General features: G+C 43.7%; 1 protein-coding gene across 1 annotated transcript in view; it reads right to left on the bottom strand.

The window, feature by feature from the left end:
* ADAMTS20 (ADAM metallopeptidase with thrombospondin type 1 motif 20) overlaps positions 1-20,792 on the bottom strand; it is a 3,636,702-nt gene that overhangs the window by 3,335,341 nt on the left and 280,569 nt on the right. Inside the window, exon 4 of the mRNA XM_044087413.1 lies at positions 12,739-13,001. Coding sequence (XP_043943348.1) covers positions 12,739-13,001 — 263 coding nt within the window. The remainder of the gene's footprint in view (positions 1-12,738; positions 13,002-20,792) is intronic.

The following is a 20,792-nucleotide window of genomic DNA, read 5'->3' as shown; positions in this document are numbered from 1 at the left end:
ATGATCCCCAGGGTGAATTTCCTATTTCCCATCCAATCATCAAGATTTTTCTGGAAGAGTTCTAATGAGGAGCTTTGTTTGATATAGATAGGTAGTTTGTTCCAGAGTATGGGAAGTCTCTGGGACAGGAATCTATCCCTCCAGCATGTTCTGTTTATTGTGGTGACAAGGTTTAGGTCCCTAGAGCGTGTAGCTCGGAGGGATTGGGATTTCTTTAAGTGGAGCATGTCCAACAGCTCTGGGTTTGACATAGCTTTGTATGTTAGACAGAGATTGCCTCTGAGTAAGCGATATACAACGGAGTAAAGCTGGAGTTTTTTGAGACGGTCTGCATAGGGCATCTGTTTGAGGCTGGTAATCCTCTTTGTGAGGTATTTCTGTGGCCTTTCCAGTTGTTGTAGATGTCTTGTGCGGTACATACCAAAAGGGGCATTGCACTCTATAATGGGTCTAATGAGTGACAAGTAGAGGGGAACAATGACCTCTTTTTTCCTGGATGAGAAACCTTTTGTGATGAGGTGCGCCACGTAGAAGGATTTCCTGACTACTGTGGCGATGTGATCATCAAAAGAGAGACTACTGTCCACCTGTGTCCCAAGATCTCATCTCACTTTCGGTGTTAAGGAGACTACCACCTACGTGGTAGCTCATGGGTACAGAGTTTTTACCAAAGGGGATGACAATACACTTTTTGGCACTGAGCTTGATGCCATGACTTTGACACCGCGCATCTGTCTCAGTGAGGCCCTTTTGCAGGATGTCCACATAGTTAGGAGTTTAAATTATGGCTCCTAGTTTGCAGTCATCTGTGAACTTCATTAGCAAAGACCTTCCATGTTAGCCTGTACTTCAGAAAAGTAGATACCAAACAGGAGAGGACCCAGGACTGAACCCTGTGGTACTCCACTTGTCACTGGTATGAAGTCTGATTTGGAGTCTGCTCTTTCACAGTGTGGGTTCAGTCAGTAAGCCAGCAGGCAACCCATCTTGTGACATAGGGATTTATACCTAGTTTGGTGAGTTTATCTATAATTCCAGAGTGGGGGATGGTGTCAAAAGCCTTGGCGAGATCTAGATAAGCTGTGTGAACCACCTTACCCTCGTCTACAGCTTTGGTGACTGCTTCAAAGAAGTTTATCAGGTTTAGGAGACATGATCTGCCTTTTACAAACCCGAACTGGGTGGGGTCCAGAGTTTGGAGATTACCAATGTCTTTGTTTACAAGTTCCATGATGATATGTTCCACAGCCTTGCAGACCAGGCTCATTAGGCTAATGGGAAGCTAGTTCCCGGGGTCTGTGGTGGCTCCCCTTTGTTTAGTGGGATAACAGTCACTGTGCGCCATTCAGTGGGCACAACACCTGTGGTGAGGCTATGATTGAACATGGTGCCTAGGTGAGGTGCCAGTTCATTCTGTAGTTCATGTAGAATGCAACCTGGGATGTTGTCAGGTCCCATGGATGCTGTGTTCTTGGCTTTGGAGAGTGTGGTTTTTACCTGTGCAGCTGTGATTACAGGAACTTTGCATTCTTCCGGTATAGAGATGGGTCCTTTAGGGGGTGAGTGAGGGGGTAAAGTTAGCACTGAACCAATCTGCCAGGATGTTGGCAGTATCAGTTAGTTCTGTATATTTAGTACCATTGTGCTGTAACTCAGAGCAGATCCAAGTGTTGTCATAGACATTCTTGACATAGCTATAGAATGGTTTGTGGTTGCCTTTAAAATCAGTGGCGATTTTGTTTCCATAACTAGCTTTGGAGGATTTTATGAGGGATCTCAGCTTCTTACTGAGGCTGACCAGGGAGTTCTTCCAGTCATGGGATTTTACTCTTTTTTTGCAACAGTTTCTTTCTTCTGTTGTAGAGTTTGTTTATGGCAGGGGACAACCAGATTGGCTTCCTTTTTTTGGAGAATAGCATCTTGGTTCTGTTAGGGATAGTATGATCCATGCACTCGTGTAAGTGCATTTGTGTAGGATTCAGAAGCCGTACCTCTATTGTCAGTCTGCATGGGTGTCTTGAAGTTTGCCATTTCTGTCTTAAGTGTGAAGTTGGCTCTGGAGAATTTTTTACGGTGGTTTCCCCTAATGGGGAGTGGGGGCAGGATGTGGATGTCTAGTCTCATTAGTTTGTGGTCGGATCTGACCAACGAGAAATTGACCTCTGGTGTGGGGTCGCTCATGTTGGCAATGACCAGGTCTAGGATATTGCTGCTACTTATGGGTGTGTGGATAAGTTGATCCAAGGCATTGGAATTTATGAATTCCAAAAAACGTTGAGCAAGAGTTGGCACATGAGTAGTTTTCCCAGATAATGGTGAGGTAGTTGAAATCGCCCATTGTTAGGGTGTTTGGTTGTACCCTAATATTTTCCAGTGTATCAAGAAATGAGGAGTGAAAATCCTGGGGTATGGTGGGGGATCTGTAGCAAGTTACAATTTGGACTGCGGTCTTACCCAGAGTTAGTTGCATTTGGATAATCTCGGATGCATTATGTTGCGCAATTAGCCCTGAGGTGTGGATATCCTTAATGAATATGGACACGCCTCCACCTTTAGTGTTTCAGTCCAGGTTAGGTGGCCAAAAGATGTGGTACGAATTATAGCCTGGTAATGCAGGGGTGCTCTCTGGAGCCTTGAACCAGGTCTCTGTCACTGCACAGATGTTGATGTTCTCCATTTTAAGGAGTGCCTTGAGTGAATCCATTTTGAGGTTTAGACTTCTAGCATTAAGTAGCATTACCCTCAGATTTTGCTTGCTTGTACCTGTCATGGTGGTGAATTTGTAATTTGAACCTTGCCTAAAAAAGGCACTAGAGGGACACAGTGAACCCATATATATATATTAGGTCTTTACTTGCCACCAAGTGATAATATCCCAAAGCTAAAAAACATCCTACTTTGGTGCAGTAATAAGCTTCTCCGGGAGACGCTCATAATGGATGATGTTAATATAAATTGGTTAGACTGCAATTCTCCAAACCCCAAAAACTGCATTAACTTACACGGCTTCTCGCAGCTCATCCAATCACCTACCAGAATTAACAAAGCTACCAACAAAAATGTCACTTTAGACTGGATGCTAATAAAAAGACCTGCCTCTTACACCCACTCAGGTTGTCTGCCAGACAGCCTCAGTGACCACTATCCCACATATGTAGTCAGAAGATCTAACTAAACCAAACAACCTATACTACTACAGATAAGAAACAAAAGACACCTCAACCCCAACAAACTTTGTAGAATTACTTAAAAGCTGTAACTGGACACCATTAAAACATCTTCTACTACTTGAAGCCATTAAATACTTCAACACTACCTTCCTCTACATTCTAAACTCTCAAGCACCCATTAGATACACATGTTAAGTCTAACTATGCCCATTGACTAAAAAAAGAAACACTAAACCTGGTCAAACTTAGAGGTAAGGCTTGGTCTACCTGGAAAGCAAATAATTCCCAGCTGACATGACAAACATATCAGGAACTTAGAAACAAAGCTAAAAAACAAAATAGATAAAATCAATTACTACACCAAAATACAAACCAGGCACCACAAAAATCCAAAATAATTCTGGTCCACTATAAACAATATCCTTCTACCAGGTAAAACAGGAACACCCCCTCCAACCACTACCAACAAATCAGAGAATATTGCTACTCAACTTAACAAATATTTTACAGAAACCATACCAAGACTATCCAAAAACCAAATTCCATCAATAGCCATACCCCCCAGCCCCAAAAACACCACACAACTGTTCTCTCTTCAACCTGTAGCAACTGACACTATCAAAAAACTGCTAAAAATGCTAAAACCCACCAAACTAGCTGTATACAGTTTACCTGCTGAATACTTAGAGATAACAGCAGAAGGTACAGGATATGCCCCATCTCACTAATAATCAATAGATCCATAACTGAACACCAGGTCCCTTCAATCAGAAAAACCTCATATAGCATTTCTCTACACAAAGGCGGCACATCAACTGATATAAAAAACTACAGACCAATTGCAATAGTCACCACTATCAAAAATTCTTGAACGAGTTGTTTACAAGCAGGTTACTGACTACCTTCTTACTAACAATCTCCTAATACCTAGAATAGATTCAGACCATACCATAACACAACCACTGCACTAATGTCTTTCACTAACACTATCAACTTCCACAGGACCAATAACTATGTTTCTTATATCTTCCTAGACCTGTCAAAAGCCTTTGACATGGTATCTCATACTAACCTACTAAATACCCCCACTGACCTTCATTTCTCAAACTCCACACTTGCATGATTACAAGATTATCTCACAGGACGGCAACAAGCAGTCTCTTGGCAACAAACATTTACTTGTTTGTTTGTGTCTTTCGGCTTTTCCCGGTTAGGGGTCGCCACAGCGGAACTCCGGTCCACTAATGATTGGCAGTTGATTTTTACGCAGCGGCTTGCCAGGCCTGATGCAAACTTTATCTCCTCAATTACCAGTCACTCTAAGTGCCTCAAGGTTCTATCTTAAGCCCACTTCTACTTTCTATATTTACTAACAAACTCCATCTAGCAACCACTCATGCATCACCCATCCAATATGCAGACGACCCCAAAGTGATCTGCTCTGCACCCTCTCTGTTGGATTTTCAAACTCTAACTCAAAAAGCCTTTCATGACATAGAATCCTGGCTCACAAATTCTAATCTAATCCTAAACCCTAAAAAAAGCAAACTTATGGTATTCCTCCCTAATAGAACTTCTCCCCCCTCTAACACCTTCTTTATCTCCTCTGTTAACAATACCATTATCACCCCATCACCATACACTAAATTGTTAGGAATTGAAATCAACTGCAAACTTAAATTTGATATTCATATTCCCCAGACAGTGAAAAAGGTACATAAAAAGCTAGGTACTTTATACAGGAATAATCACTATTTTACCAAATATACCAAAATAGCTATTGCACAAACACATTTGATAGACACCTTAATATACGCAGCCCCCATTCTCACTAATCAAGAAATCTGAGCTACATAAACTAGAATCCTGCTATAATAAAACTGCAAGATATGCCACAAATTCACTAACTAGATCATTCACTGCCTCATATTCAAGCAGCTCAACTGGTTACAACTCCCCCATCTCCTATACTATACACAATTGCCAATGGCCCACAAACTCCACTCAGAAACAGACAAAATACCATCCTTACAAACCCTTTTTCAACCCTATGTTACCAATAGACCACTACGTTTCTCCAAACAACAAATAAAATCCTACTTATCCAGAAACCAAGCAGAGGATTCCCTATTTGTTAATTACATAGGTAAAATCTGGACTGAACTGCCAGTTAACATTACCTCCATTACATCCTTACCTCTATTCAAAACTACCCTAAAAAAAGAAGCTATGTTCTTACCATAACGTTCCATGTCTGTTGTCCTTCATCTCGCCTTCCTTCTTCCTGTTTGGGTTCAGAGCCAAACTCGGCTCCGACTCGGCCACATACTATAGCTCAAAAAGTCTTTACTGGTTTGAGGCTAGCCTCTATCCCAACATGCCTAGCGGTAGCTACCCAGATCTCGTTTGTGATGACCAACCACTAGACAAAGCAGGTAAAACAATAATCAATTTACCAAAAAGTTACCAAAGCAGACAATCCCCTTGTAACAGGAAGGAGGCATAACAAGGGAGGGGACAAAGACTATATCTAAACAGCTGGAGTGACAGCAGAAACTCAGCCAGTGTAGCCAAAAAAAAGGAAATCCTCTCGATCACCCAGGAAGGGGGAAGGAGGGAGGGATGCAAGAAGGAAGGTGAGATGAAGGAAAACAAACATGGAACGTTATGGTAAGAACATAACTTATTTATGTTATGTTGTCCCTATCTCACCTTCCTTCTTTCTATTTGGGACAGTGTCCCCAGCACCTAAATCCTGGGTGGCTCACTGGAAAAAACTCTTCAGGATCGTGGAACCAAAGGATGCCCTGTTCCTGGAGGCCACGTCCACTTTGTAAGGAGTAATGAAGGTATGGGGGTTAGCCCATATTGCTGCCGCACAGATAGAGTCTAGAGGTAGTCTAGCTTGAAAAGTGATAGAGGTAGCCAAAGACCTAGTCGAGTGTCCTCTAATCTTTCCTGGGATTTTCATGTTTCGTGACTCAAATATATGTGGTGGTGTTCGAAAGCCACTTTGACAAGGTTACTTTAGAAACCTGAGAACCTTGTTTCTTCTTTGAAAAGGATATAAATTGGTCTGATTTTCTAAAGTCCTTGGTTCTATGTAAATAAAAGTGAAGCTGCCTATGAACATTCAACTGATGGAACTTATACTCTGCCTTGTTGCCATAATTGGGGAAGAAAACAGGATGTTCAATGGGCTGATTCAAATTGCACTCTGAACATACTTTTGGCAAAAAGAAAGGATTAATTCTGAGAGAGACTCTTTCTGTGTGGAAAATTAAACAAGGAGGGCGAATGGAAAGTGCATGTAATTATGAAACCCGTCTGGCTGATGTAATGGCAATCAAGAAAAGGGTTTTCCACGACAAAAACTTTACAGGACAAGAAGAAGCTGGCTCAAAGGGGGGGGGGGGGTTAGAGCTGCTAAAAACTAAATTTAAATCCCATGGAGGGGAAGTTTCTCTTACTGGGGGTCTCAATAGGACAGTAACCTCATAAGAAGGGCTTGCAAAGTTTATGTGACATGACGTCAGAACCTAAGTGTCCTATGTGAAAATTGGAAATGGCAGACAGTTGCACCCGAATCGAAGCTGCAGCTCCTCCTTGTTCAAAGGTTTCAACCAAAAAAATCAAGAATCTTTGAAATAGGTGCAGTAAAGGGATCACTCTCATTCTTTTTTGTCCAATAAGAGAACCTCTTCCATTTACTAGCATAAAGTTTCCTGGTAGTGGGTTTGTGAGAAGAAACCAAAATGTGTTGAACCGTGGGGGAGATTTCTGGAAGCTTGGCTAGGACTGGAAGTGGAGAAACAAAGCTGTCAGCTTGAGAGTTTGTATGGAGGGGTGGGGAGCGCCTGACTAATGTGTCAGGAGGTCTGGAACTAGGTTCAGAATTCAAGGGTCCTCTTGCAGGTGATGTCAAAGGAACGGAAACCATATATGACGAGGCCAGTAAGGGGCAATAAGTATCAATTTGCAACCCAACAATTTTGCTTTCTGAAGAACTTTGGGAAATGGGGGGGGGCATAAAGTAGTCCCAGGGGCCAATCGTGAACAAGTGCATCCCTGGGTGACTGTCCCGGTGGTGGGACTAGGGAGAAGTAGCTGCTGCATTTGTTGTTTAGGGGAGTGGCAAAGAGATCACAGCATGGCTGGCACCATTTTAGAAAAATCAGATCCGCAATTTCCTGTTTCAGGGACCACTCATAAGGCATAAGAATTGCCCTGCTGAGCTTGTCCACTATCATGTTGGATTTTCCCGGGATGTGCATCGCGATCAGAAAACATTGGGAAGACATCACCCATTGCCATACTCGTAGAGCCTCCCGAAACAAGGGGTAAGACCTGGTTCTGCCCTGTTTGTTGATATACCACACAACTGACATGTTGTCCATCTGTATTGCTGTAGTCCCTGAAGGAAGAGAGTCTTGAAGTGCTTGCAACGCCAAGAGCACCACCCTCATCTCCAGGACACTGATGTGCAAATGGTACATGTGTGGTTGCCAAGTCCCTTGAACAGTCTGTCCCAGATAATGCCCCTCACCCAATCTGGGAAGCATCCGTGGTCACTGTGGCTATCAGCTGGGGGGTCAGGAATGGTCTGCCTAGGGTGACCTGGGGGGAGTAGAGCCACCACTGCAGATCCATCCTGCAGGACTCTGTTATTGAAATCAGGTGTAACATTGGTAGATCCTGGAAGGACTATTGAATGAAAAGGAGCCACTGCAGAATTCTCATATGGAAGTGCACCATAGGAACCAGAGTGACTGCTGCCGCCATAGAACCCTAGCCCTTCAGTACGTACCGTGCCTGAATTCTCTTTTTTGTCATGTGTACTGAGACTTGTTGACGAATGGTAAAGACCCTTTTTTGAGGAAGCCTCGCTATCATGTCTCTTGTATTTAATTCTGCCCCTATAAATGTAACACACTGACAAGGCAACACGGCAAATTTTTTGCAATTTATGGTGATGCCTAGTTGTGCACAAGTGTGAATTGTGTGGTCCCGCGTTTTTATCAGGTGATGCTCAGTGGTGGCAGTAAAGAGCCAGTCGTCTAGATAAGAAAACACCTGGAATCCTAGATGCCTCAAGTGAGCCGTAACTACTGCCATGCATTTGGTGAACACCCTGGGGGCTGTGGTGAGGCCAAAGAGCAGAGTTCTGAACTGATAACGACTGGTTCCCAGCCGGAAACGTAGACATCTCCTGGAATGCCTGTCCATTTTTATACGGTAGTACGCATCCTGGAGATTGATACAGCACATCCAATTGTCCTGACCCAAAAAGGGGAGAATAGAGTGTAGTGTCACCCTCCAGAACTTCACTTTCTTGACTGATTTGTTTAGTCTGGTGAGATCCAAAATGGGCCTCCAGTCTCCTTTCTTTTTTTTTGGAACTAAAAAGAACCTTGACTAAGTTCTGGATTCAATTTGGTCTGCGGGGACTTCCTGGATGGCTCTTTTTTGTAGCAACCTTCGTACTTCTAGGTTTGCCTGATTCCAAAGACTGGGTGGAACATCTGGGATCGATCATTGTGCTCTTTTGGGGGGGGGGGGTGTTTGGGAGAAGAAAATTTTGTAACCCCTGGATATTACAGACCGTACCCATGCACCTTCTTTTATCGTCTGCCAGGATTTTGGGTACAGTGATAATCTACCCTGACTGCCTCCAGAGTTGGACAGCCGGGCAACCCATCAGGGGTGCTGGAAGGGCACAGTAGAGCAAGTATCTCTGTCGCCCTGCTGCAGACCTCACCTGCCGCAAGACAGATGTCTCCTGTTATTATTTCACCCTCTGCCCCTGGGGGAATTTTCTCCACGTGTGTCAGGCGAAGCTCCCTGGGATTTCCGGAACCACATCTTACCACTCTTCTGACCTTTGGGGTAAGGTCTCAAGGGAGTGAAAAAACCTACTCCCATGGCAGAGAGAGTTTTGCCATCTCATTCACACCTGGTAAGAGTCTCTTTTACTTGAGGCCCGAACAAAGAAGAGCCATTAAAGGGGGTGTTTGTAAAGGAGGACTTGAAGGGCTCCGCAAATTGACATATGTGCGCATCCAGGAGTGTCTCCACAACTCCTCTGCCTACAGCCCTACTCGCTCCACCTACCACGTAAGAAATCAGGCGCATGGAGGAGTTAACGACTGAAGTCAAGGTCGCAAACTAGTTAGTTGTCTTGTTCACTGCTCCCTCAGCTGTAGGATCCTGAAGGGTATCTCCTAACTACTTGAAGAAATCCATCTGAAGTCTCAAAGTGTGATAAGTAGTTCAGCGACCTGAATATAAAGGCCACTGATGAAAACATATGCTTCCCATACCTGTCCATCATCCAGGACTCCTTGTTAGGCGGATGGACAGAAGAGGAAGTTTCTGCAAGTTCCTTCTTCGTGTCTGCTGCCACTACCATAGCATTAACAGGCACTCCTTGTGAAAGAAATGGTTTGTCTTCAGGTGCAGTTATAAATTTATTGGGTCTCTACAGAATTGGTTCCATGGTTTCTAGACAGCTCCACGCCTTTCGACTCACTACAGCTAAAAGTAGGTCAAAAGGTGGAGACACCCAAGAGGTGGAGGTTCGGGAACCAAAAGCGTCCAGGTACACAAACTCATCCTCAGAAGGGGCAAGAGACTTCCAGTTACCCCTATGTCTAAGGATTTCCAGGATGTCTGAAAAAGAGACATCCTCAGAGGGGGACCGTGGGGACCCTTCTGACTCCACTAAGTCTGTGTCTGAGGTGATGGACTCAGGGGAGTCCAAATGCTTCCTCTTGCATTTTTTCTTCCGAGGAACCTCCTCTGAGGCATGCTCAGGGGAGGTTTCAGAAGAGTTGGGGTCACCCAATAGGTCGTCCTGGGGCATAGGTTCCCTATGCTTGCGAAGAAGGGGAGGTTCCGAGGCAGACACTGGTATAGAAAGGGAAGGAGCCAATGGAGCTGAGGGTGGAGCGGTCTCAGCAGACAGCACACTCATCACCTCGAAGGCACCATAGTCACGGACGAAGAGACTCCAGCTTTGAAGAACCTGGAGACCTCCTCCGAACCGAGGGCAATGGCTCCAAGGCCGATGTAGGAGCCGAGCTCACCTGCGCCGAAGCACCGAGAGGGAGAGGGGGGTTGGACAAGGGTCCGATGCCACTCCCCCCCTCAGAGCCGACGAGAGAGCATCGGCCCCCAGATCCCTCGACAGACCCAGTTATCAAGGAGATCAGAGCAGTGGTCGGAACCGATAAACCTAGGATTGTTGGAACCGATGGTTCCACCACCACGACTTCCATGCACTCCAGCTCTGGACTGGATGCAGTCGGAGGAGGAATCAATGAAAAAACAGGTGGGCAGACGACATCACTTCCTTCTAGGACTGGGCTCGACAACAATTTAGCAAATACCGGTGTCTTGAGCAGCCTCTTCACCACCCTCTCCATGTCATCAACCGAAAGGCTCCTGGATGACCGAGAAGAGTGTGCAGAAGACCGGTGACTACCTGCCACAGATTGTAAAATGGGAGACTGTGGAACAGATCTCACTGGCTCCAAGGAAGGGGACCTAGATCTTTTATGAGTCCAGGACGGCTCCAAGACTGCTGATGGAGCCGCCAGAGGGAGAGTCTTATTGGAGCCAACTGTCTGCTCTGAAGGCTCGGAAGACTTGTTTGGTCGGCACCAAAGACAGAGCCGACGAAGATGCAGGTTTGTTGTCCTGTTTTTTTGCAGGCTAAGTTTCTCCAGACACTGCTTCAAAAGAGGTTTTTTAATAAACCTCATAGAGTAAGCTTGTTTGGTCTCTCCTGTGGGGCTCATGCACTAAAGCCATGACAAATGGAACACAAGTCCTACAGGTGAACAGTCCCTAAACAGTACACGCAACTCGTGTGCCCGTCTGTATGGGACATTTTTTGGCAACATTAGTTGCATTTTTTAAACCCTGATGGTTTAGGATCCTTGGACATGGCAATACACAAGTAAGCCAAAAAACTACAGTAACTGACAAAAAACACAACTTTTTTTTTTTTTTTTTTTTAAACACAAGAGAAGGAAAGAGGAGGTAGCTTCCAAGTTAAACGGCTACTTCCCCAAAGGAAAGAAAAGCCTCTAACTAAAACAGCTTCTCCTGAAAGTAGAAAGGAGGGACAGAAAAAGGGGAAAGCCCTCTAACTTAAACGGGCTGCCAACAAGGATCACAAAGGCAAGGTAGGCCCATGGAAACAACAACCACAACAAAAGCAAAAACAAACAGCGGAAGGTTTTAGATGGGGGGGGGGGGGGTAGTAGAATATAGGAAAAATTAGACCAACACTACCAGTATACCAAAAACTATCTGAAAACAGTCACAATATTCAAAATTTAGCACAAGAGAAAACTACTTACCTGAACCAGCAGAAGACAATCTCAACGCTGCAAGTGGCAAACGAGATCTGGGTAGCTATTGCTAGGCATGTTGGGATAGGGGTTAGCCTCGAGCCAGTAAAGACTTTTTGAACTATAGTATGCGGCCAAGTCGGAGCCAAGTTCGGTTCCGAACTCAAACAGAAAGAAGGACAGCGAGATAGGGACAACATAGCATCAACACTTCCTTACCAAATCACTCTGCTCCTGTTCCACCATCAGTTGACAGATAGCATCTCACTCTACTCTCTCCTCTACAAATCTTCCTAGCTAATTAAAGAAACAGTAACTATATCATTTAACATCATAATATAGCCAAGCTTCTACAAGCCTCCTTTTATTCATCATTGCATAAATGCTATAGTTCCTCACCTTGTGATATTACTATTACTGCAATCTTTTCACCTTCACCTTCTTACTATCTATACCTTCTCATGCCTGCATAAATTCCTCTAATGTACTATTGGATTGTATAACTCTTGCGAGTATAGCATACTGTATACCAATGTACTACAAACTGTTTTCTCATCCTTTACTGATGTATATAACTCACATTTAAATTATGTACTGCAAATGCTGTCAATTGTACTTTGATATGTCTTGTCTCCATATTTAGATGGTATTCATATTTGTATGTATATGTACTAACTGGAGCTTTGCTCCCCGGGCCTCTGCTGGAAAAGGACACTCCCAGTAAACAAATGTAAAAATAAAAATAAATAAATAAAAAATAACCAATGCACTTATCTTAATAGCTGACTGTTCTAACAGTTTAGATGTGTGGAGGTGCCATGAAGCTTTGAAAGCTGGCTGGCTGTTATACCCTTAGCAGGATACAACCCATACAGATTAGACTATTACAACAGTGATCAATATGATAACCATTAAGGTTGGATTAGATAAAATACAGAAACAGCTTAGTTTTCCTATTAAATAGTTAAACTGTTTTTATTGCTTTGCCATTAGGTATTTCTTAAATGAGTTTTTCTGTGGTACACAAACAATAAAGCTGATTAGTAATGTCAAACAAATTATCTTTGGAAAGACAGACAACTAGACTACAATATAACTTTTAATATATACACATTAAAAACAAGAGTAAAATAAAATCAAAGAAGAAAAAAATAAGCAAAGAAAAGACATTTAAAAAACCTTACAATATGGAAATATCCAAATTTACTTACTATTGCCATAAGAGTCAAAATGTAATGTTGCAAATTGCGTCCATGATGTCGTACCATTTTGTTATCAGCAGTGACCATTACTTCAACAAATCTTGGATATGAAAGAAACCGCTTTTGTCTGGTATGCTGGTATGTTGTAACATTCATTTTAGAATAAAATTTCATAAAGTTTCCTGAGCTTTGTGACTTCTGCACAGAATGAATATCTTCAGTTACGCTTTTGTATGCTTTTAACTGTACAGTGTTCTTCTCTACTTGATTGTCTAGAACAGAATACAAAATAATTTTAACAGTAGTATCAGAATTCATGTATCTGCTGAAAGTGTGCACTTTGAAAATAAATAGTACTAAATAAAACTTTCCACAAATACATGTGCCATGACTTTCAAAAAAGGTAGATCATCTTACTGTTCTGATATTAATGATGGACAGTTTGACTAGTTATTCCTGTGTGCCTTTACCAACCTTTAATTTGTTCAGTATCTGAAACTGCACAGCCCTAACTACTCAAACTGATCAAGATTAAGGACATACAGCCGCTTCAGTGGCTTAACAGGGTCTATATTATAACCTCAAAGTTACGGAACATCGAATACAATATGGTCGACAACATATTATTGAAGTTTCGTAACTTCGAAAATAAAAAAAAATTTTTAAACATCAAATACTTACCCTAACAGGTTTAAGCAGGAGGGAAGCCCCCCTGCACACCCCACACCACCCCGCTACTTAAATATACCAACTCCGAGATCGCACTTTAATGCAGTATGGTGCGGAAAGGGAAGATTTCTCTTTCCTAACTGTAGTGTGATCTTGGAGTTAGTATATTTAAGTAGTGAGGAGTGTGGGGGGAAGCCCCCCTGCCTACACTCGTTAGTTTTTTTTTTGTTCTACAAATATTTTTATTGTGTTTCGATTGTGTAATAGTTTGATGCATAAAAGTTCGATGTTTATGCATTTGAACTATTAAACATTCAAGATTTTAATACAGACCCGCTTAAAGGGAAAACGCTGTAAGTCCCAGCCAACCCTAGTTCGACTGGTGGCTTGAGTGAATGATGAAACATCAGGGAAGGGATGTGTGTGCTCATCCTGGGTGAGAGGGCTCTCACTGATGTGCTTCATAATGGCAAACATGGTCCAAACAGGGAAGTTGCCCTCGGATGAAGTCAATGAGCGTGGGGAACATGGAAAGGGAGTGGGTAAGGTATTACACAAAAAAAAAAAGAAGCACAGATGAGCTGAGCCCCAGGAAACCCTGAGGATCCACAACCAGCTCCAGCAATACCAGAGTAAAGTCCGGGAGGAGGATGGCTTGTAGACCCACAGAGGGTGTGGGGCACTGGGAGATGGTAAACATGAAATTCAAGGGGACAAAAAAAAAAAAAAAAGATTAAGGACATGTAAGGCAAAGAGAAGCTCATCCCATACATTAAATTTCTGTCTGCACCATGGAGTGCAGAAAAATCAATTAACAGGATTATTTATAGAGCCATAGCCGTTTACCAGGCTAGCTGCCCTTGTGGGCCATTTTAGGCATAGACAATTTCCCTTTTTGTGCCTGAATTAATCTATCCTATTTGGTAAGAGACTACTTTTATCCATCCCATGGCTGATAAAGTTATGTACTTACCATAACATTCCATATGTGTTGTCCATTTTAATTTTTCCTCAACATTTGAGTTTCGATCAGATCCTTGGATCTGTCTCGGCTGTTACTATAGATCGTGGTCACCAAAACGCTATCAAGACTCTTTCTTACCCATAATGCACCAATCCCCAATATACTTCAGATCTTGTTTGCAATTTTACAAAGGTAAAAGAAAGTACAGTTTTGTACCTACCATAAATGTAGATGTTCGAGTGTTCACACTGCTGCAGTCATTACACTTGGGTTATCCTGCCGTCAGGCAGTCCCACAGTCGGCCAGAGTTCCAAAGTCTTGGTCCGGCATCAGTTGCTGTCGCTTCTTCCCTGACGTCAGTGCGCCAGGGGTATACAAGATGCATCCGACACCATTTTCTTCAGTTTTTCTTGCCCCAGATGTCAGGTGCCCCCAAGTAGGTAGGCAATACATATTGCTAATAAAAAATATACATATAAAAATAACAATACCTTCATTTACAAGCAAATACATCACAAAGGTTGTATAGGATAGAAAGATATAGCTAAGTCCAGCTAGTGCAGAGGGGGTGGAGGGAGGGTAACCTGGACAGCAGCAGTGTGAACACTCGAACATCTATATTTATGGTAGGTACAAAACTGTGTTCGTGTTACACTGCTGCAGTCATTACACTTGGGTAGAATCCCAAAGCTAAGGTTGGGCGGCTGGTCTATAAAGAGTTAGGATTGGCTATGAGGCCCAGCAGAACTGTAGTGGCAAATCCTGCTCTGGATTTAGAGTAAAGAGGCAGGTGGTAATGCTTGGTAAAGGTGTGCACTGAACTTCAAGTTGCAGCCTCCAAAATTTCCTTGGTAGGTACTCCTCTGAGAGAGGCTGTTGAAGTGGCTGTTGCCCTGGTGGAATGTGGCCTAATGTTACTTGGGACTGATTTTCCATGCTGTGTGTAGCAGTAACGTATACAGTGTCCTATCCATTTGGATATAGTCTGTTTTGAGATAGCCTTGCACTGTGATCCTGCAGCATATGCTACAAACAATTGCTCAGTTTTCCTGAAAGCTTTTGTTTTGCCCAAGTAGAAGCGTAGCTGCCTGTGTATGTCAAAAGAATGCAGAAGTTTCTCCCCTTTATTCTGGGGGTTTGGATAAAAAGTTGGCAAATGGATGGTTTGGTTAAGAGCCACACTAGATACCACCTTTGACATAAAGGTAGGGTTTGTCCAAGAAACCCTGTCCTGATGAAAAATTATAAAAGGCTCCGCTGCCATGAATGCCTGTAGCTCTGAGACTCTTCGTGCTGAAGTTACTGCTAGGAGCAGAGCTGTTTTCCATGATAAAAATTTTAGATTGGCTGTATTGGCTGGCTCAGAAAGTGGCAGGGTTAGTTTTTCCAAAACGAAACTGAGGTCCCAAGTTGGTGTTGGTGCTCTCCGGGGCGGTCTTATGTTTTTAGCCCCTCTGAGGTACTGTTTTAGCAAGGGATGAGAGAATAAAGGAGGATCCGTGTTGTAATGTGCTGAAATGGCAGAGGCATGGATCTTAATTGATGAGAAGGATAGGCCTCTGTCCAGCATCTCAGTTAAGTATTGTAAAATCTGAGGAATGTTTGGAACAAGAGGGTCAAGGTTTTGAGCCTTGTTCCAGGCGCAGAATCTCTTCCATTCTTCTGAGTAAGCTTTCCTGGTGCTAGGCCTCCTGGCCTCCAAAATGACATTCATGGCAGCTTTAGAGGAAGGTGTTGCCTGTTTGACTAATGAATCTGCCACGCAGGCAGGTTTAGGGTTTTGAGTTGACCGTGCAGGATCTGATTGTTTTGTTGGGTCAGAAGGTGCGGAATTTGAGGCAAAATCCATGGTCTGCCTTGAGCTAGGTTCCTTAAGGTAGGGTACCAGTGCTGGCGTGGCCTGTCTGGAGCAATCAGGATCATCTGTGGTTTTTCTTGTCTGGATTTTAGGAGTACCTTTGAAAGGAGAGGCAGTGGCGGGAAGGCATAAACTTTTAGGTTTTACCAGCTGATCAATAGGGCATCTACTTTCCATGCTTGCTTGTGATAAGTCCTTGTGCAGAATTTTTGTAGTTGGCAATTCAGTGGGGAGGCAAAAAGATCTAGGTCTGGGCATCCCCATTTTTGCGTTACTATGCTGAAGATTTGTGGATTCAATTTCCATTTGTGAGGGTCCATGATATTTCTGCTTAGATCATCTGCCAGAGTATTTTTCTTTCCTGGCAGGAATTGTGCTTGCAGGTGAACTTGATACATTAGAGCTGTGTTCCACAAGGTCATGGCTTGCCTGCATAGGGGATAAGAATGAGTGCCCCCTTGCTTGTTTATGTACCACATTACTGTGGTGTTGTCTGTCTTTAATAGTAATTGTCCTGGATGCAGACGGTCCTTGAAAGCTGTTAGGGCATTTTGAACAGCCAACATCTCTTTTTGATTGATGTGAAGATGCACCTGGTCTGTGGTCCACTTGCCCTGAATGCATTTTCCTGCCATGTGTGCTCCCCAGGCGTAATCCGAAGCATCTGTTGTTAGAGTCTGCCTGGCTGTGGGTAGGGTAAAAGGCTGACCCTTGTTTAGGTGACATGCCTGAGCCCACCATTGAGACTCCTGTTGTAGGCAGGGGATCGTTGGTATTACTGCTTCTAAACTGTGAGAGTGTGGAGTCCAAACACTTTTTAGGTACCATTGTAATTTCCTCATATGCAGTCTGGCATATGGTATTAGTAGTATGCAGGATGCCATGAATCCCAGGGCCTGCAGAATTTTTCTTGCAGGGAGCTGGGACTTTTTTGCCAGTAGTTGAAAATGAGTTAGTTGAACTTGTTTGTCTGGCGTGAGGTAAGCCATCTGGGCCGTTGTATTTAAGCTGGCACCCAGGAATATAATCTGTTGTGAGGGCACTAGCTTTGACTTATTTTCGTTTACTATGTACCCTAGAGAAATTAACAGCCTTTTTACAAATGCCAGATGCTGTAGAAGAATGTCCTTTGTCTCTGCTTGAATGAGGCAGTCGTGCAGGTATGGATATATCTGAATTCCTTTTTGTCTGCAAAATGCAATTACTGGTGCCAGGCACTTTGTGAAGACCCTGGGCGCAGTAGATAAGCCAAAGGGCAGTGCAAAGAATGGTAGTGCATTGTACCAACTATGAATCTGAGGTATCTTCTGCAATTTTGTCTGATAGGGACATGCAGGTATGCCTCTTTGAGGTCCAGAGTAACAAGCCAAGCCTTCTTGCCCAGCATGGGTAGAAGCTGCTGTAATGTCAACATTTTGAATTTCGGAATATCCAGGTAAGTATTTAGAATAGAAAGGTCTAGTATGGGCCTCCAGGCCTTGTCCTTTCTGGGGACCAGGAAGAGTCTTGAGTAAAATCCTTGTCCTTGTTCCTGTTGTGGTACCCTTTGAATAGCTCTCATGTCCATGAGGGCTGAAATTTGTTTTTGTGCCTCTGCCCATTGATTTTGTGGCAGGTCTGGCATTCCTTTTAGCCTTGGTAAAGTATGAAAGTGGAACCTGTAACCTTGAGACACAATATTCAGAACCCATTTGTCTTGGGTGATTGTTTGCCAGTTTTGAGAAAAAAGTGCTAGTTTTCCCCCCTAAGGGGGCTTCCAAAAGGCAAGAGCTTGGCGTACAAAGGGGAAAGTCATTGTGACTGTTTCCTGTAAGGTTGAGACTTGTCCTCACCTCCTTTTGGGGTTGAGGTGCCCCACTGTCATCGTCTGTTTGAGCCTTGGGGTTGAGATCTGCCTCTTGGGCGTCTGTATCTGCCTCTCTGTGGCCTGTCTGACACTGGAAAGGACCAATTCTTTGTTGGCCAATTTCTGCTAAATCGAGGTGGCTGTACCTGTAAGAAATCCTTGACTGTTTGCATAGATTTAGCTTTATCCTCCATTTTCTTTAACACCTCTTCTGCCTTAACACCAACCAAGGTATCATGTTGTAAAGGAGTATCCAATAATTTTGCCTTAACATGATCAGGTAAACTCTGTTCTTTTAACCAAGCATGTCTTCGAATCACAGAACCTGTAACTGTGGCCCTACAAGAGGCCTCTAAAGAATCAAAACCACATTGTAGAGTGTTTTCCCACCTGTTCGACTGCATGCAATAAATCCTGCATTTCTTTACAATTAGGAGCTTCTGAGCTTGTAAGCATTTTCTGTTTTAACTGAGCCATTAAATATTGTTGGTACTTAAGCATGTGAAACTGGCAATTTAAAGCTCTTACTGCTAAAGTTGCAGAAGTGTATACTTTCTTCCTCCATCTATCCAAAGCTCTGGAATCTCTTGTCAGAGGGCACTGGATTTTTTGCAATGGAAGCCTTAACCCCTTTTGGACCCTGGGAAATAGTTTCTGGATCCGCCGATGGGTTTTTATAAAGAAACTTGTGAGAGTCTGGGACTCTAATATCTATCTGGCTTGGTTGGTGCAGGGGCAAAGAATCAGGAGATAAGCTGGATTCAGAGAAGACATCATCCACAATATCAAGCACAGGTGGAATAGCCAAGGGCCTGTGCTGAGGCAATAAAAGGAAATCCTGGAGCCTTTTCTTGGATTCTGAGTAACCCTGACTTTCCCAATGGAAATGCTCCCTCGTGGTATGTAAAGTTTCCCCAAAAGAGTAATCCTCAGGAGGAGAGGCTAAAGGGATAGATTCTTCAGCATCAGAGTCCTCACAGGGGGGTAGAGAATATCCCTGGTCTGAAGAGGAATCAGATGAAATGGAAACCTGATCAAAGGAATCAGTCTGTATCCTGCCTAGGCCTTTTCTCAGGAGGGGGATGGGAACCCCTGATTAGAGTAATGAGGTCTTCTGCCATTTTAAGCATCTGTTTTTTAGGCATGGAGGACTGTCCAGGAGAATGTTGTACTTGTTTCTTTGTCTTTATTGGTACTTTTGTCTTGGCTGTTGCTTTAATGGTAAGTTGTGAAGGTCTGAAAACACCCTCAAAAGCTGATGCCTGCTCAACAGCTCCGGACCCATCTGAGGGATTAGTTTCCGTAGGCCCAATACCTTGAGTTTCCAGAGGCCTAGTTGTCTCCACGTGGGAGTCGGAGGTGGCCTGTGGCTCTGAGATAGCGGGTGCCAGGGGCTGCAAAAGCGACTCACTGAGAACCGGCGACTGGCCTAGAAGAGGTTTTGTCGTCGGTTTTGGGCCTCGGATGCCTGTCTTTATCCTTGTCCTTGCGTTTTTTCGGTATTGCGGTCATCGGTTGATCCGACGGCATAGTATAATTGAACCTTTGGCCCAAGTATTGCAATGCAAAATCAAAACGTCTTTTTATAGTGCGTTTGTTAAATCTAGCACAAAACCGACAGCTAGTGACGTCGTGATCAGGGCCTAGGCATGGAATACAGTAAGAGTGGAAGTCCTTATGAGGTACTGTATTCCCACAAGAAATACAATTATTAACTTTTTCTGACATTGGACTGAGGCAAGAAAAAAGTTTCCCCAATGGGGTACTTAGCTTTATTGAAGACTTCGGATCTGAAATTCGACTTCGAAAATCTCAGGAGTCGGCCGACCGGCACTTGCGAACTGCTTCTGCTTCGGGCACCGTGCGGCAAGAAAGACTGAAGAAAATGGTGTCGGATGCATCTTATTTACCCCTGGCGCACTGACGTCAGGGAAGAAGCGACCGCAACCCATGCCGGACCAAGACTTTGGAACTCTGGCCAACTGCGGGACCGCCTGACGGCAGGATAACCCAAGTGTAATAAATGCAGCAGTGTAACACGATGAACATCTATTATAAACATTGTAACAGAGTGTACCAAATCTGGGGGGCTCAGTAAGGACAACGATGTCCTTATGCATGCTCGTTCTTCCAGAAATTCACTGTGAAACACCAAGGTTAGAGGTTGAAGAGCAGAGGAAGAATGAAAATGGACAGCACACATGGAACATTATGGTAAGTACATAACCTCTTTATCTGATGTTGTCAATTTTCATTCTATCCTTAACTACTGGGACAGGGCTCCCAGCTACCTAAAATCACAGGTGGACTCTAAGGAAGGATATTCCTAAGCAAAGTTGGGCCAAAGACTGCTCTACCCCTTGAGACCATATTCAGTTTGTAATGAGTGGTAAATGTATGAGGATTAGCATAAGTTGCAGCTGCACATATGTCATCCATGGAAGTCCTAGCAAGAAAAGTACAGTTGTGTACACCTACCATAAATGTAGATGTTCGAGTGTCTTCACTGTTGCAGTCATAACTGTAGGGTATTCCTGCCGGCAGGCAGCCCGAGGTCGGCCAGAATTCCAAAGTCTGGGTCCGGTGTCGGCTGTACCAGCAAGTACCCTGACGTCAGAACATAGAGGTATAAAGCTGACAGCCGACGCCATCTTCTCCAGCCTTTCTTGCCCCAGATGTCAGAAACCCCCAACAAAGAAACCAAAAGGTGCCCAAATAGAAACACA

Source organism: Protopterus annectens, chromosome 11.part0 (assembly GCF_019279795.1).
Source record: "Protopterus annectens isolate FY-2018-M chromosome 11.part0, PAN1.0, whole genome shotgun sequence".
Lineage (NCBI taxonomy): Eukaryota > Metazoa > Chordata > Ceratodontiformes > Protopteridae > Protopterus > Protopterus annectens.
This window is presented reverse-complemented; position numbering and strand designations above follow the sequence as displayed.